The sequence below is a fragment of the Sprattus sprattus genome (assembly GCF_963457725.1).
Source record: "Sprattus sprattus genome assembly, chromosome: 3".
NCBI lineage: Eukaryota > Metazoa > Chordata > Actinopteri > Clupeiformes > Clupeidae > Sprattus > Sprattus sprattus.
The window spans coordinates 41,227,419-41,244,918 of record NC_137922.1 but is presented as its reverse complement, the minus strand read 5'-3'; the positions used below and the strand labels follow the sequence as shown (position 1 = coordinate 41,244,918).

The 17,500-nt window shown below is 41.4% G+C and overlaps 1 protein-coding gene across 1 annotated transcript in view; it reads left to right on the top strand.

Moving 5' to 3' along the window:
* The window catches only part of shisa8b (shisa family member 8b), a gene marked incomplete at both ends in the record, with an annotated part of 29,759 nt that overhangs the window by 951 nt on the left and 11,308 nt on the right, over positions 1-17,500 (top strand). The window contains one exon of the mRNA XM_080835142.1: positions 8,769-8,887. Coding sequence (XP_080691268.1) covers positions 8,769-8,887 — 119 coding nt within the window. The remainder of the gene's footprint in view (positions 1-8,768; positions 8,888-17,500) is intronic.

The following is a 17,500-nucleotide window of genomic DNA, read 5'->3' as shown; positions in this document are numbered from 1 at the left end:
TCTCTTATTTAGCATTCAGCCACACGTTTGTGCGTCCCAGGATGACATAACAGTTTTGCATTCTTGAATGCAGAGGGGGTCTTGAAGGTTTCGCATTCCCTTTGGGCAAAACAATCAAATAATAGCTTTTTTTTTTGGTGGTCATACGATCACAGTGACGATAAAACAAAAACAATGAAAGAAAATAATAGGTGTGGGAAACCTCCTCATATCCTCTCACAGATCAGAGCTTCTCTTTGAAAAGTAATGCAATAAAACTGCAAATGTACTGCAATCAGTGTAAATATCTGGCTCAAGGTTACAGTACCCCCAGGACTTCCTTGCCAAGAACAAAAATATGGAACAAAGAGACTCCCCCCCCCCCCTATTTCCCTTCCTCCTGGCTGTTGTCACCTTTCTCCCGCTCATGGTCGTGGGCTCTCCTTCATTTTCTGTATTTGTCCTTGTCTTTTTCCCCCTCTTCCTCATCTCTCAGAAATCGGAGGACAGTGGGAGGAAGCGTATACACTGCTGGCTCAGTAACTTTTAATTCCAATGGATGTCTCCTCTGATAATGAGCTCGGCCACTGCGATCCTTTAATCATTAAAATGTTTTCTTTTCTTTTCTTTTCTCATAAAACCCCACTTTCACCTGACTCCCTCTATTCCTCATACATCCTCCTCTTTTTTTCCCCCAGAATTAATATTCCGAATTCACAATTCAGGAGATTAAGAGTTTTTTCCAGAAGGTTAGCACCCCTCTAAAATAGAGCACCCCGCTACTGATTAACACATCCTCAAAGATTAACACTTCTTACAAGATTAACAGTTTTCTTCAGATTAGCGCAGAGCAAAGAGATTAAAACTAAATTTCAGATTAAGAGTCTCCCGCTATAGCTCCTCTGTTGCATGACCTCACACCTGCCGGTGCAGGCGGTGCAGGTGTTTGCCAGGCTAATACATGAGCAGCCACAGGTTCTTCAGAGATGAGGAGAAAGTTTTGATTTCTTGAGTCTCTGGTTCACAGAAAACTATTTATATTGGGTTGCTAAAATGTGTAAGGAAGACTGCAGTGGCATCAAATAACAGCCCTGGGCATGTTTTGTTAGCCACAGGGAAAGCTCATATGCATATTTTCCTAATGTTAGACCTTCCTTTATCCAAAACAAACACATTCATATTTTATACTATAAATGCTATGAATTGAATCCACAAATGTGCTTTTTGAAAATGTGCCACAAAAGGTTGGTATTCCAAGCCAGTGGCTCTAAATTTGAGGAGAAAACAAAATGCCCAAAGTGAATTCAATGTCTGTGGGGACCATCTGATTAATTATGGACAATTTCCCTTTTAGCCCCTCTGCAGGCAAGACTGTTCAAATGTCACATGTATTTGTTCTTTAGCAGGTAGGAGTTATTTCGGTAAAATAAACCTGTGTGCATTCTACCTTGTCATTACAGTGTATCAGACAGTGTATCAGAATCCAAAGATTGGAGTAAAACAATAAGCCCAAGCATACAGTCTATGAGAATATACTGCAGAGAGCATGACATAGAAGGTATCCTTCAGACTGGCTGTCCATGTTGTTAATAAATCCCTCTATCTGAGGTAAACAACGGCGCCATGACCTTCACCAAATGAACTCCAGAGTACTGGTCAAATACAGTATACCTTGCTGAAATTGCCAGGAGGAGTCATGACGGCGACATTTAGCGCCAGAGAGTGCAGCTGACATCACCACTCAGAGAAAACATCAACACAGCCACGGGGATGGCCACAGGCAACAGCACGGCCTGCATGCTGTTTTGCACCTAGAGAAAGGCAGAGATTAACAATCTGGGCCAGGGAATGTGAAGTGTAGCACCCCAACCCCATCCCCCCAATGAGCAAGCGCTGAGTGTATATGTACGCTCTTCCCCAAGGACATAGGGCCTTTGAGTTATCATGTTATATAATGTGTAGAGAAGTCACTGAAAGGTTCTGACCCTGTGAAAGAACAGATCTACAGCCCTCATCATCATCACGAGACGAGCCCAGAAAACATATGCACGTTCGTCAAGGCAGGAAAGACTCATCCCTCTGCGATTTCTCACACTTCACTCATTTACTTGTGTTCTGTCCATCCCTCTTCATTTTATTCTTTCTTCCTCTCTCTCTCTCTCTCTCTGTCTCTCTCTCTCTCATCCTTCTTTCTTCACTTTTGTCTTCTCTGTCTCTCTTTCTTTGATGAGCAACACTTCTTAAATATTCTATCCATTGATGCTCGGGCCTCAATGTGACTGACTTTTTTTCTTCTTTTTTTTTTGATAACATCAAAAGTGCATGAGTCACAGTAAACCTGCTGTTTAAAAAAGAAAAGAAAAAACGTTGCAAGAAGTTGTCAGTATTTCTCGTTCAGTAATTTAACCCTAGTCATCCTCTGCAACCACAGCCATCCCTTCCTTAGCTTCCATGTCTTAACCTCCGACCACCCCCCCCACCCCCCCCCCACCCCCACCCCCACCACGCCAGCCCCTGCACCCTCTGCACCTTGTTCTATGGCTCCATACTGGCCTAACTCATCCTGACACTGAAAGCAAGTGTCTCCTCTTCATGGGGGTCTTTTCTGTCTTTTTGATTTGGGTGATGGTGCTCTCCTCTAATCGGCTCACCCACTGCAGTGGGGTCGCGGTGGGCATTCGCTGGCCTTTCCTGCCTCCCGGCTCCTCACCCTTCCCCTCTGCTCCCAGCCTCTGGAGCCCCGTTGCGCCCTGTCAAACTGATGTCAGGTTTTGGGGCCAATCCGTACACAATCTGGGATCGCTGTTACTGTCCCCGTTATAAATGTAGGTCCACTCGGCTTCACCTGGAGCTGATATTTGCCCAGACTGTCCAGACGGAAGAGGAAGTTGAAAATAAAGTGTGTTCCGTTGTTTGCTTTGACTGTGCTGTATTGAGGATCACATGATCGTATTTGGTGCTATGGAGGGAGCAGGAGAAAAGCTGTACAGTTCAGTCTCCAGTTCCATTTGCATTTGTATCATGGAGATAATCAGACGTTGTGTTCAGATTAGCATATCACTGCTGTGGTTGCGCAGATAGTATTAGCCATTTTTACAAAAGAAGGCTTGAAAATATGCCAGGTTTGCCTGATGATGGAAACCTCATCAAGGCATTTCGAAAATCAGGGTGAGAGAAATTAAATAGGCTGATTTTTAGATTAAAGTATTTTTTCATTATGAATTTCTGCTGTAATATTCACATAAGACAAGGATAAACGTCAAACTAAGCTTAAAGTAATTGATTCCCATTACACAATGCCAAACTTTGGCAGTCATTGTTAATTCTTGACATGACAAGAGGGACTTAAATTATCAAATAAATTTATTTTTCTTTCTATCTCAACAAAATATCCATGAATTTAAAAAAAAACTGTCCTTTGATCCATGTCTGTGACAAAGAACCATTAATGTGTGACAAAAAGATGACCAGACTGAATGAAAGCTGATGTGACGGATGATAATTGCCACTGATTGTCCCGTTTTTACCATTTTTATACATAACCAAAATGGTCATTAATCTGTCAGTGGAGAGGGATGAAGGGAAGGTGAGTTGTCATATCATGTTGTAATTAATGGCAGTGTGTGTCGGGGAGGGAGGGACATGGAGGGAGCGGTTCTTTGTCAGGAGCTGTGCACCACTGGCCTAATCCCACCTGACAGATGAAGCTGAGCGAAGTTAAACCGGCTTGCCAATGAAGTTGAGAGGAAGGGAGGGTAGAAAAGAGAGGAAGAGCGAGGAGGGGCGATTGATTGGATGACTGACTGATTGACTGCCTTCCAGAGAGAGACAGAGAAAAAGAAAGAAAGAAATAATGAACGAAAGAAAGAAAGATAGAGACAGAGACCAAGAGAAAGTAAGGACAAATAAGGCAAGAGGTTGATCACAATATTAGCGAAGGGCGAAGAGGACGTCCAGATTTCTCAGTGCGAGTTGCACATTAGAGAGTATACTTAGCTCCTTTGCTCTCATTCTTTGTGATATCATTATTCTTTATTAGGAAGTTGGCAGTGCTAATTTAAACTCTGCCCAGTGGGAAAGTGATAGTGAAGCTGATCCTATCGCAGAAACATTAGGATTGACAGAGAAAACACACCAGGAGCTATGAGCGTCTGGTCTAGTTTCGTATTGAATAAAAAAAATTCGTTCACAGTCCAATGTGTTAATGCTCATGTCAGGTTAATTTGATATGCAAAGTGATTATGAAATGGACTTATCGGGCTTGTCGGAGTTCTCCTATGAGGACAAGGGGAGAGTGTGTTTAATTAGATATCAGAGATCTGGACATGGGAGGGGGGATAATTTATTGCTACGAAGCATTAAGCGGTCTACAGCTTTCCTCCTCACAATGCGATAAGATGCTGCATTCCACAAAAGGATGATTATATCGCATGGGCCCAGAAGCAAAGATAGTTGTGTTTTACATAATGCCAGAGGATGTGGGATGGGTTAGGGAAGGCTTGTGTTGGAGTGTACTAGCAACTAATCTAGGAGAGTACTGAGGTTGGAAGTGGAATGTAACGTTTTTTCCCCTTTTTATAATGTAAAGTAAAGGCTACTACAATGCTCTAAATACAGCGTTTGGCTTTGTTTTAAGACACTAGTGTCCAATTAGATACCAATTCCCTTCCACCAATTAAAGGATATGTTTGGCATTATAAAAACATAAAAGGACTTCCTTGCACAGTTGGATTGTAGGTATGTCGACATGCTTTTCTGATGTAACCGAAGTGTCAGAATCAGCAAAATATTAAGCAACTCAGAGAGGATGGAGAGCCTCAGGCTGTGTATGTGTGTGTGTGTGTGTGTGTGTGTGTGTGTGTGTGTGTGTGTGTGTGTGTGTGTGAGTGTGTGTGTATGTGTGTGTGTGTGTCTGTGTGAGATAAAGAGATAGAGAAAGAGAGAAAGAGAGAGAGATAGAGATAGAGAGAGAGAGAGCAAAAGAGATCAAGCCAGCACGACAGAGAATATATGAGTTAAATAATTACAAAGACACAGGTTAAGCTTGAACCAGAGGGAGCACTGTAGTCTTTGAGGGGAAGTCACAGCGAGCCAGAGATGGGGTGGGGAATAATCAATCCATTGAGCTGACTTAAGTCCACAGGCCAGCAGCATTCAGCAGTGAAACTCCTGCTCACTAAAGAAATAGTATCAGTACTAGGCAGAACCCCTCGGTCCTCAGTGGCATGGCAGCAGTGCATCTTTTGCCTGCAGGCCACTATTACACAAATTTGAGTCTGTCATGAGGGACCCAGCGCTGGCATAGCCTGAAGCCTCATTTTTTTGGCATCCATTACACACTATAATATTCGGGCTTGACACTCACAGTGACGCCTCTGTCCCTCGTGGGCAGTTACAGTTTGGCAAGGGGACAACAACAACAGATTTTTCCAAGTAGGCTTATCAGTGGTTCACTGATAGCCATTGGCGCATAATTATGATGAAAAGGCTTATGATGAAAGAGCATCCTTACAAGCTAGTAAGGTCTTTGCTGTCGAGGGGGGCACCTGCCTTCCTGAATGACAGTCTTTGTTGTCGAGTGGCACCTGCTTGTTCTCATTACAAGTTCTGTTATCTGGAATCCCAACCACAGATGAGCGACCCACCAGGGAGTTTGCCCACAGGGGATGCTGGCTCTTGGCCTTGGGTGTTTACGCTAGGTCTCTGTGGTAGGTGTGTTCCGTGAGAATTCCTTGTCCCCATGGTGACAGGGGTGAAAGTATGACAGCATCACCGTGACCACAGGAGAACACGTGGCTTACTGACTTGCTGGGGGGAGAGGAGGGGGTCATTTTAGGCCCGTCAAGGGAGATCTAATGAGGCTGGAGTCTGTCCCTTGGAAATGGGGTTCCTGATGACAATTCTGATTACTGATTAAAAACAAGAATAATTACATTACCTGAGGTGTTCAATCATGGCATAACTGAAGCAATTAACAGTAAAAAAAAAGGGGGGTGATACCAGGGTACAAAGGGTTTTAGCAAGAGAGAGGCTATCTGAGGGGGAAGGGGTTCAGATCTCAGTGAGACAGACAGAGTACACATCCAAGAGTGAGTTATAGATACAAAATAAGGAGTTAATGTCTTACAACAACAGAATAGCAATACTTCCAGTTCCATCAGTCCCCTATATGAGCATTTATATGCTCACACAATAACCACCATGCAACAGCCAATCAGAGCAGGAAACATCAATGTATGTTACAGATATAACTGATACAGAATAACCTTAGAATAGCTATTTTGCAGTTCCATCACATGACAATGGATGCAAAAGTACTATCTCAGTAGCCATAGAGTGCAAGGGTTAGACCTGATATGGATCACAATAGATCTTCATATGTTAAGAACCTCACACCTCTTATCAGCTGATACTTGATGGTGAAGATAACCGCGAGGCTAAGAGAGAGAAGGTTACAACATGATGGCGATATGCATGGAAAAAAGAATAACTTTCACAATCTTCTCTGTGGAATAATTTCTGTCGTGTTGCATTAAGCTAGGGCCACACCAAACCGACGTCAAAGAACTAGCAGCAATGTCATCTGTGTCTGGCCCAAAAAGGTGCACTTCAACACGCAAAGGCAACAGCCAATGACTACCTAGCACGTATGTTCTGCGCCTGCAAGAGAGAAGATAAGTCTCCATAACCATCCATAAACAAAGCAACGTTTGCTTACCATTTTCACACCACTTGCACTCTCGACAGACGGATTCGTAATATAGCTACTTCTAATCGAGAATATGCTTGAGAAGAAGTTACAAATGGCACTGGCATTGTCAGCCCTTGGTGTTTTGGTTGTGGAAAAGTAAAAATAAGGAGGAACCGCACTAAACGGGTGCAATCACGGATAGGCCTACTACAGCGACAGGAGCCCGTGTCAAGAGCTAGAGATAAATGAAATGAGAACAATCTCTCTCACCCTGATTACTAGCCTTTCAGTCGATTCAACATGCTTAATCATTTGAAAAGTTACTGACAGGGCTCCTACTAATGTCAATGGTGCGGGACGGACACATCACAAAGACGCTGCAGACGCTTATCGATGGCCTCACATTGCCTGGCGGCTGACCATCAGCTTGATGTGTCAGGGGCTTCAGTAACTTCTCCTCAAATTAAATGGAGGCGTCTGGATATATTCTGGATATTGTACCCTGGGCCTTAGGCCCTCTGTAGGGATATTTTCCATGTAGTCAGTATTAACATTATGATTTGCTTTGTCGCAGATGCTTGCCCCGTGGGTTACCATTGTAAAGCTGTTTTGTGGTTGCTGGTTATAGCCTTCTCATTCAATACTGGACCGAGTTTTTGTCCCTTGTAAAAATATTGGACCTCAAAAGATGGAAAAATTGGGCCCAGGATAAAACTTCCGAAGTTTCCCTTCAACTCAGTTGGTAGAACCTTTGGACAGTTTTCACTCAGTTAAGCAAATGTGGTTGATGTAGCAACATTTAGCAGGGACGCGAGAGGATTCTTGAACAGAGTTCACATGTACACACATGGGGGTTTCAAACATTCATGGAAGCTGTTATGCCTCAGGGGAGTTTCCTTTTTTTTTTAGCTTGTCCCCTTAACAGTACAGTGGTAGGTATCTCCTGCGGGACAGATGGTCCAGCTCCCCACTCCACCATCGGATTGTGTAATTATGTACCGATGTCCTCATTTTGTCTCTGTCTCTCTCTCTTTCTTTCTCTCTCTCTGGACAAAGCTATCATGGGTGCAGGTCACAAATAGGGAGTGATCCTGACATCACACTGGATCTTGTCAACCTGTATAGCTAGCCGTGTGTGCAGTAGAGTGTGTGTGAGTGTGTTGGCAGTGGGGGGGGGGGGGATGGGTTAAATCCCATTTCACACGGCAGTACAGTAACATATCCCGCAGGGAACACACACAAACTCACACACACACATACATAGATAAAAAGTGGACCCCCATTAGAGGTTATATTCCTGACCACAGAAATATTAAACCTGTAGGTTATAGTGAATATTTCATGTCCCTGAATCATCCATTATAATATTGTTATGAGAATATGTAGTTTTGAGGCAAGTCAAAGGGGGAATACTAAATACAATTTGAACTTCAACCTCCTGTCTGCTTTAGATTATTAGCATAGTAGCAATTGACCAGATCCACACAGGAATGTGCTATTCCTCACTTAACTCGACTAATTGTACTGTATTGACATGTTGAGGCAGTTATTTTCACACCCGGCTAAGACTGTTCTTTTTTTCTGACTGGATGTATGGTCTCTGTGGATTTAGAGTGGTATTGACCTGTACCACAGTGAAAACAAGCATAAGAGCTCAGAAACAGAAACTGTATTTAAAGAGTCGCTCTGTTCTTTCTCCTGCTGCTGTCCTAATCACACTTTATTAATTAATTGGTATAAGCCCCATTCCCTAAGCTTAACAATCAGCTCTGTGTATTTAAACACAACAAAAGTAGATGTATTTGGGATTCGGGGATAAACTCCAACCAAAGACTAACGCATAAAATGCTAAATTCCATACATTTTCTAAAGGGCTTGCCAATAAATCTTTGAGAGTTTTTACCATATTGTAGACACAGACATAACTGACCTCAAATCCCTTGCAAAAACAACATTTAAATAATGACGGACCAGTTTTCCTTTTCCATGTACGGTGATGCACATCCCCAAACCATGCACTCAACCCTGACTGTGGCACTTCTCCTATCCTATTTGAACTGTGTTTAGAGCAGAGGTGTGTTCTTTTTGTTTTTGCCAGGACCCTGCAGGAGCTGCTGAAGCAGCCGGGAGTAGAAGTGAACACAGTGGACAGCAACGTGAATAACCACCCCTCCCACGGGGCTAACGGCTCCGCCAGGATGCTGCGCAGTCGGAGCGGTGAGTGATAGATACCTTCATGAATTGTAAACACACAGGAATAAACACAGGCAAACAATGGTACACACACACACACACACACACACACACACACACACACACACACACACACACACTGACACACATAGTTGAACACTGACATTGACAGACTCTCCGTCTCCCTCTCTCTAGCTATGTGTCTCGCTACTTCTCTCTCTCTCTCTCTCTCTCTCTCAGACACACACACACACACACACACACACACACACACACACACACACACACACACACACACACACACACACACACACACACACACACACACACACACACTGACACAAATAGTTGTACACTGGCATTGACAGACTCTCCGTCTCCCTCTCTCTAGCTATGCGTCTCGCTACTTCTCTCTCTCTCTCTCTCTCTCTCTCTCTCAGACACACACACACACACACACACACACACACACACACACACACACACACACACACACACTGACACAAATAGTTGTACACTGGCATTGACAGACTCTCCGTCTCCCTCTCTCTAGCTATGTGTCTCTCTACTTCTCTCTCTCTCTCTCTCTCTCTCTCAATTTCAATTTTTCAATTTCAAATGGCTTTATTGGCATGAATGTGCGATACATTGTTGCCAAAGCACTCAATACAACAATATTAACAGCAGATAACAGCAACATTAGTGATAATACTGATAACAACACACACACACACACACACACACACACACACACACACACACACACACACACACACACACACACAGAGATCAGCATTAAGGGAAAGAAAAAAAAGAAAAATAATAATAATGATAAAAGATAAAAGTAAATGAATAAATAAAACAAAACAAGGAAGTAAATACATAACCAGAAAATTATGTCTCGTGGCTGTCGTGACAAGCTTTTACGTATTTCGCAGATACATATATTAAATCTGGGTGTTCACCCAATATATATTTATTTTTTTTATTTTTGTCAAGTTGATTAAAATTTGGGATTATATTTTCAAATTTTGGGAAGAAGACTGATTTAATTGGTTCAAATTTTTTACAATTTATAAGGAAATGTTCTTCGTTTTCAACTTCTTGTGTGCAGTATTCGCACAACCTCTCCTCCTTAGGTCGCCATGTTTGTTTGTGGCGACCTTTTTCAATGGCCAATGTGTGATCACTGAGTCTGTACCTAGTGAGTGTTTTTCGGATCTGGGGGTTCTTTATGACATTAAGATAGTTAGCCACTTCATAGTTTCGCTCTAATGATTGGTATGTTTCTAATTTATGTTGTGTTTTAATCATATTTTTCCAATAATTTATGTATTTTTCTTTTTGTTGTGTCATGATTTCCTTAGGGTGTATTTTGTTGGGGTTAGAATTAAGGTTGAATACTAATTGGCTGAGGGCACTTTTTTCCAGATTCTGTTCTTGACACCAGAGGGCTTGATGATTGTATGATTTCGGGTCACTAGATTTTAAATGTTTATAAAATTTGACTGATCTTTTTTGGATTTTTAATAATAAGGGGAATTTACCTAATTCAGCTCTGGCTCCATTATTTGGTGTTGATCGGTGCGACTTCAGAATCATTTTGCACATTTGTGTGTTTAGTGTTTCGATTATATTGTTTTCCCATTTTTGAAAATCTTGATTTTTTAATGGTCCCCATATTTCACTACCATATAGAGCGATAGGTTCGATTATATTATTTATAATTTTTAGCCAAATTGGGATAGGTATGTCGTATGGTATTGTTTTTTTAATTGTATAAAATATTTTCATTGCTTTATCTTTTAATTCATTTATAGCTAAATTGAAGTTTCCTGTTGAACTAAATTTTAGACCTAAATAATTATATGAATTTGTATGTTGAATTGTTGCATTATTAATTTTAAAGTTTGATTTTGTTATTCCACCCCTTGATCTGTTTTGAAATGTCAAAATTTTAGTTTTTTGTAGATTAATTTGTAGTGCCCATGTTTGGCAAAATGCCTCCAATATTTCCAGTTGATTTTGTAATCCTTCTTGGGTTTTAGACATGATTATGAGATCATCAGCAAACATCAAGCACTTCACCTCAGAGTCTTTCAGGAGAAAACCTGGCGCTGATGAGTTGTTGAGTGATTTGGCTAGTTCATTAATATATAAGTTGAAAAGGGTTGGGCTTATTGGACATCCCTGTCTTACTCCCCTTTGCTGTTGAAAAAAACTTGTTCTTGAATTGTTTATTTTTACTGCACATTTATTATTTGTGTACATAGATTTTATTACATCAAATGTTTTCCCGCCGATTCCATGATTAAGAAGCTGTAGAAATAGACCCTCATGCCATATCGAATCAAAAGCTTTTTCAAAATCAACAAAGCACGTATATATTTTAGATTTATTTCCGTGTGCATATTGTTGGATGATTGTTTGGAGAGTGTATAAGTGATCTGATGTTCTTTGATTAGGTATGAATCCAATTTGGCTTTTTCTAGTTTGTTATGTTGTTTTATAAAGTTTTGAATTCTTTTATTAATAATTGAACAAAATAATTTTCCAAGATTGCTATTTACACATATGCCTCTATAATTATTAGGGTCAAATTTATTTCCATTTTTGTGTATTGGGGTAATTAGGCCTTGGTTCCATGTATCAGGGAAGTAACCTACTGTCAGAATTGTATTAAATAATTTGAGTATAACTGTTTTAAATTTTTCATCAATATGTGTAATCATTTCATTTAAGAGGCCATCGATACCACATGATTTATTTGATTTAAGTTTGTGCATTTTTTCTTTCAGTTCTTGTTCAGTTATATAAAAATCAAGGGGATTTTGGTAATTTTTGATTGTGTCTTCAAGTATCTTTAGCTTACAACTTATTTCTGATCTGGTTGGAGTTACATTAACATTTTTATATAGATCTTCAAAGTGTGATTTCCATATTTTCTCGTCCTGTAGGGCCAACTTGTCCTTGCTTTTATAAAGGGTATTCCAATTTTGCCAGAAGTTATCAGTATTTATTGATTCTTCCATATTTTTGAAAATGTTATTTGTGTGCTGATCTTTCTTAATTTTCTCTCTCTCTCTCTGTCTCTCTGACACACACACACACACACCCACACACACATAGGTGCACAGAAACATAAGTAGCCTCCCACTTATTGCAATTAATATAGATGACATTGTGACATTTACATACAGTATCTACTCAACATATCTACACATACAGTATGAATGGCCAGCAGAGAGCTGGTGGAGGCTGATAACAATTGGAGCTGAACAAATGCATTTTGGGAGAGGGTTTTTACAGACTGCCTGTATGGCGTGGGAAAGAGCTGCTCTGTTAGGTGTTGTGAAAGCGAGAGCGAGAGAGTGTGACAAACTTTTGCTCTGGGGCTTGGATTTCCTGCCGCTGCCCTTGTGCGCCCAGAAAACATTGAAACATTTGGCCACACGTGAGGGGTTGTGTAGTTCACTTTGGACCATTTAGAGGCCACAATGCACACTGAGTGTGGATGAGAGCAGGGAAGTGAACGTGGGTTTGATTAGCAGCCATTGAGTTTGCTAAGTGCCTGATTGGATTCCTTTAAATACTTTGTTTGGTCAATGAGAGATGTTTCAGGAGAGAGGAGCCTGCAGGGTTATGGGTTCATCAGGGTAGACCTCTCTCATGCACTCTAAATCTCAATGTATGGTTGTCCGTTTTGAGAAATACGCAAGCGCAAGAGCCCCTTGCTTGCTTTCGTATTGCTTCTCGTGCTTGTGGTGTCTCCCAATTTTTGTAACTCCAACAAGGCTAGGCAAGCCTTTGACTTCCACGCTTCTCTAAGGTAGTCTTTACAAAAAAACGCCTATTACTCTGGCGATGAAATGCTTTGTAACACGCACAACCCTTGGAGAACCATAAATGAAAACGAGTCCACCAATACAACTGTGTGGCCAGCCGCAGTCGCAGAACCATATTGCGGCCTTAAGCTGGGTCTTTTATGCAGGGAATTAAAAATAAGTTGCTTCAGGTAAAATAAGGAGACTGTGGGCCTCTCTAACTATGTCCTATAATCCTTTAGAAATTCCCTCCGTACCAATCACACTATTGCTCTTTTTTTCTTTATTCCACCCATTTTTGGTGCTGCTTCTGCTCCTAGCGCTTTTGAGATGTCGACAACTCTGACACATTCGTTCTGATCCCCTGCAGTGCTCTTGTAAAAATGGTTTCAATTCCCCGTTGTTCTTTTGTTACTGTTGTTTTTCATCCCTCTCTTTACCCATTGAAATGAATGGTAGAATGTTTGCATATTGTGACGTCACTCACTCAGACAGTTTTTTTATTAAATAAGAAACCACCAAACAGAAGTACTTTGCTAGATAACACCATTGCGGATTGAAAGCATAGTAAGCCATGCAAGCCAACAGCTATTAGTTAACTTAGCTGGTAAGTAACAACCTACGATAAAGCCCCCATGTTAGTTTGTGTCCACACTATAAGCACACTATTTACTCTTAGGGCCCTATTTTAACGATCAGAAACGCAAGTAGGACAGCGCCAAACGCAAGTAGCTGTGTGGGCGGCTCTATGGCGCATTTGCTATTATAACGGCGGAAAAAACACACTTGCCTCCGGCGCAAATGTCAAATGGGTTGGTCCAAAGGAGGTTACTCAGCCATAGGTGTGGTTTGGGCGTAATATGCAATAAACCAATCAGAGCGTCATCTCACATTCCCTTTAAGAGCGAGGAGCGCATATTCCATAGCGGCTTGTTATTATAAAGCGGAATTACCTGGAGGAAGACCGGAAAGGTTCACATATCACTTTTCTATGCAATATTCGTTAATTTTGCCAACTCTGGTTTTGAATATAGGGTACCGTTCGTGCGAAGGAAATCACCGGCAGATTGTCGCAGGACATTTCAAGCACTGATAAAGCATGCATGCGTTGGCTATCATAAAAGTATTTTATCATCGCGATGCAAATGCCATGTGTGTATAATAATAATCTGAATTAAAGTTCATGCTTGTGAAATAAATGCATTTATATGTGTATGAGTGTTCAATTCATTGGGATGTGCATGTGGGCCTTAGTGGTTCACGTTGCTGTGCTCACAATTTCGGAACAGTGGGCTGTCGGAATAATGGGCTTTCGGAACATTGACATGGAACCATTTGATTCAGTTCTACACTACTGTTCCACCCTGTTCTATACAGTCCTATACTCAGCGGTGGACAGTAACGAAGTAAATGTAATTCGTTCCTGTACTTAAGTAACATATCTATGTATCTGTACTTTACTCAAGTATTTCTATTTGGTGAGCCTTTATACTTTCACTCCACTACATTTCAAAGTGAAACTTCGTACTTTTTACTCCATTACATTAAGTAAAACCTCTCGTTCCTTTTAACCAAAGCGGTATCAATTAATGAAAGGTCAAAGTGAGTTCACAATCGCAATTTTTCTTCACGTTTGGTAGCACGTTTGGTAGCACGCGCCCTTAAAATAGCGTCTGAATACGCGCCACAGACTCTACACAATGCGCCTCTGACATTAGACTAGGTTTTTTCTGGTCTACGGCGCACGGTCGTTTTGAAACTGCAAAATACCAAGTTCATTTCGACGTGCGCCACTGGAGGGAAAATCCCGCTGTGCGCCGGGTGCAAAATAGGAATGATACATGCGTCGGTGACAATGTCAATTGCGCTGGGTGCAAGATAGGGCCCTTAATGTTTAACAGTTGCAGTTTCCCTGTAGCCTAATCACTCATCTCTCTTCAATGTGCACGTGCATACTTTTTTTAACGAAATAGAAGAATACACCAACAGATTGCTCTAACACCAACATAAAATGCATTGATGAATAAAAAGCAGCTGTGTTTTGGAGACACAGAGACAGCGCAATTATGTGATAGGTGTGCACCCCAATCACTGCATAGGACATGCTGACTGATGCAGAGTGACTATGGTCATGTAATGAATATTATATGTGTGTTCTGGTATAGTTTCTTCAACACAATTTTGTCCCAATTTCCTGTGCACTGCTTTCATTCCCATGTCTCAGAACATGCATCTATAGTTATTAGTTAACCATTGTGTGTACCTTTAATAAACGTAACCTAACACTAACACATGTTCTTAGATGATTAGACGCTAACCCCAACCCCATCCCTAACTTGGACACAATGCTAATTAGGTTTCCTCCGTAGGGAGGTAACCTATTGTTATTGTAGGCAAAAATTCTTGTACCATGGGAGTCAATGGCAGCCCATAGAACCATATGGTAACTTTTTGTGAAATTTGGCACACTCATTGAGGACAGTCCTTTCTTCATTGACACCAAGTTTCATGGCTCTCATTAGACCACTCTAGCGCCACCAACAGGCCAAAGTTGGACTTGTTTTAACACACGCAGCTTTTGAACCGTATGACCGATTTTCAAAAATGAGGTACCATTAGATTCCCTGGATCAAGACGAATAAACCGTCCCCGCTTCGCGTCAACTTCCGGTGTATAGATTTTCCGCTATTTCCGCTAAAAACCTTTGAAAGCCTACTCCTCCTACAATTTTTGGCAAATCTTCTTCAAAATCACCAGAGATGATCTTCAGACCTAGCCTCACAAAAGTTTTGATCCTCACAACCGTTTGTCCGGTACAGCCACTCAAATTCAGCAGAAAAGCCGCCAAACAGGAAGTGAAGTCATATGTCAGCAAATATTTGAGAAATCAACACCAAACTTGATATGTCACTGGAAGACACTACAACATGTTCCCATGTGAAAAGGCAACTTCATATCTTGAAAAATGATTGATATAAAGCAAATTGGATGCATTGTTAACGCTAAAATAATGCTTTACACATCAACAGGTCAAAAAGTGATACTCTGTTTCAATCACAAGTTCATGTGAAGACACTTGAGAATGTTTAGTACACAAATCTGAAAAAAGTAGATTTTTGGTGAATATTTGAAACATGCATGCTTGGCTAATTTCTAGGGTGATTTTCAATAGAAGGTCTCTCTCTCTGCTACTTTGCTCCTCCGCGCGTGTCTCACACACTCAGTCTCCCCATAACACACGCGCAGGCTTTGTTTTACGCAAACACATTCTCACAGACACACAGCTTGGTGTCACACACATACATTCTCACAGACACACAGGGTAACCGCACACACACAACCTCCACTCAGTCTAAACTTCAAGGCAAAAGCATTGTAAATGTTGGATTTGAAATGTAATATCCCATTGGCAAGTCTGCAGCATAGATTTTTCTATACAGAGACAAATTGTCACAAAATTACATTTTTCCCTGGTTCGCAATGTTTGGAGGAGGAAACCGCCATCGCTGCTTACAGCTATATTTAATTACTTATTATGTACACAGTACCTTAACATACTTATAAGCACTTTGAGCTGCATTGTTTTGCATGAAAGGTGCTATATAAATAATGTTTATTATTATAAAATGCGACCAAAGATCACAAACTGTCACTGGTTTTCATGCATTTCACACAAGTAAAGGTGAGATCAGTGTGCCATGGATGTGGGCAGATGTGCTCGTCTGATTGTGGGTGGGGGAGAGAGAGATGAGAGAGGAATCTAGGGGAGAAGGAGGAGGAAGGAACGAAACATTCGTAAGGAATGAGAGCACGGCGAACAAACCTTAATTACCATGCTGATTGGTCCCGGTTGCTCCCTCACGGGGGGCCCGTGCTCATTCTACCCAAGCAGTCACACACCGCATGACACACCTTTGTGCATGTGTGTACATGTCTTTGGGAGCTGGGTGTTTCTCCATAAGTTATAAGTAAGATTGTGTTTGTATGTTCATGTGTGTGTGTATGTGTGAGCCTGTGCGCAGTATCTGTGTGTGAAAGCAGAGAAATCCTTTGATCTGAATGCCCCACTCTCATCAAAATAACGTGTTCCTTTTTGATACCCCCTGGCCTATTGCTCCTCAGTGCAGTTTTCACAGGGATCTGTGAAAAACAGTGATGTGTGTCAGTGAGTTAATGTGTGTGTGTGTGTGTGTGTGTGTGTGTGTGTGTGTGTGTGTGTGTGTGTGTGTGTGTGTGTGTGTGTGTGTGTGTCTCATTATACAAGCCTTCCTGCCAGGCCCCAAACTTACTTTTTTTCACCTGTGGTGCCATCTAGGCCCACGAACACTTCTTACACAATCTTACACTTAAGCATCTAAGTTTGGAAAATGCTAACACCGCCTTTCTTTCGAATGTAACTTTAACACAGCCTTAAAGGAGGATTGAACCATGAAGTAAGTCTTCACAAGGGAGGCCAAGTCCGCTTTTTCATCAGAGTAAGCTGCAAAAACAGATGTAGACGCAGCACGTGATTAAATGTTCAGTGAAAGAAAGGGTCTGCCATACTTTCTTGTGGCACTGAGGTCACCACGGTTACACCACTCAGTGCTTTCGGAGCGGCCTGGCGCAAAACTTTCTGGAACGGCAGCCAACAGAGGGATTTGAGCTGATAAGCGCAGACTGCAGTGGGCTTACAAATCCTACATTCTTTTTTCTCTCTTATGAGGGATTAAAGTTAGACTCTGTGGTTACTTTAGGGTTTGAAGCATGTGAGACTGTACATATCTTCATATTCTTTTTTAACAGTCATGGAGTTAAGAGGAGAGATTGATTC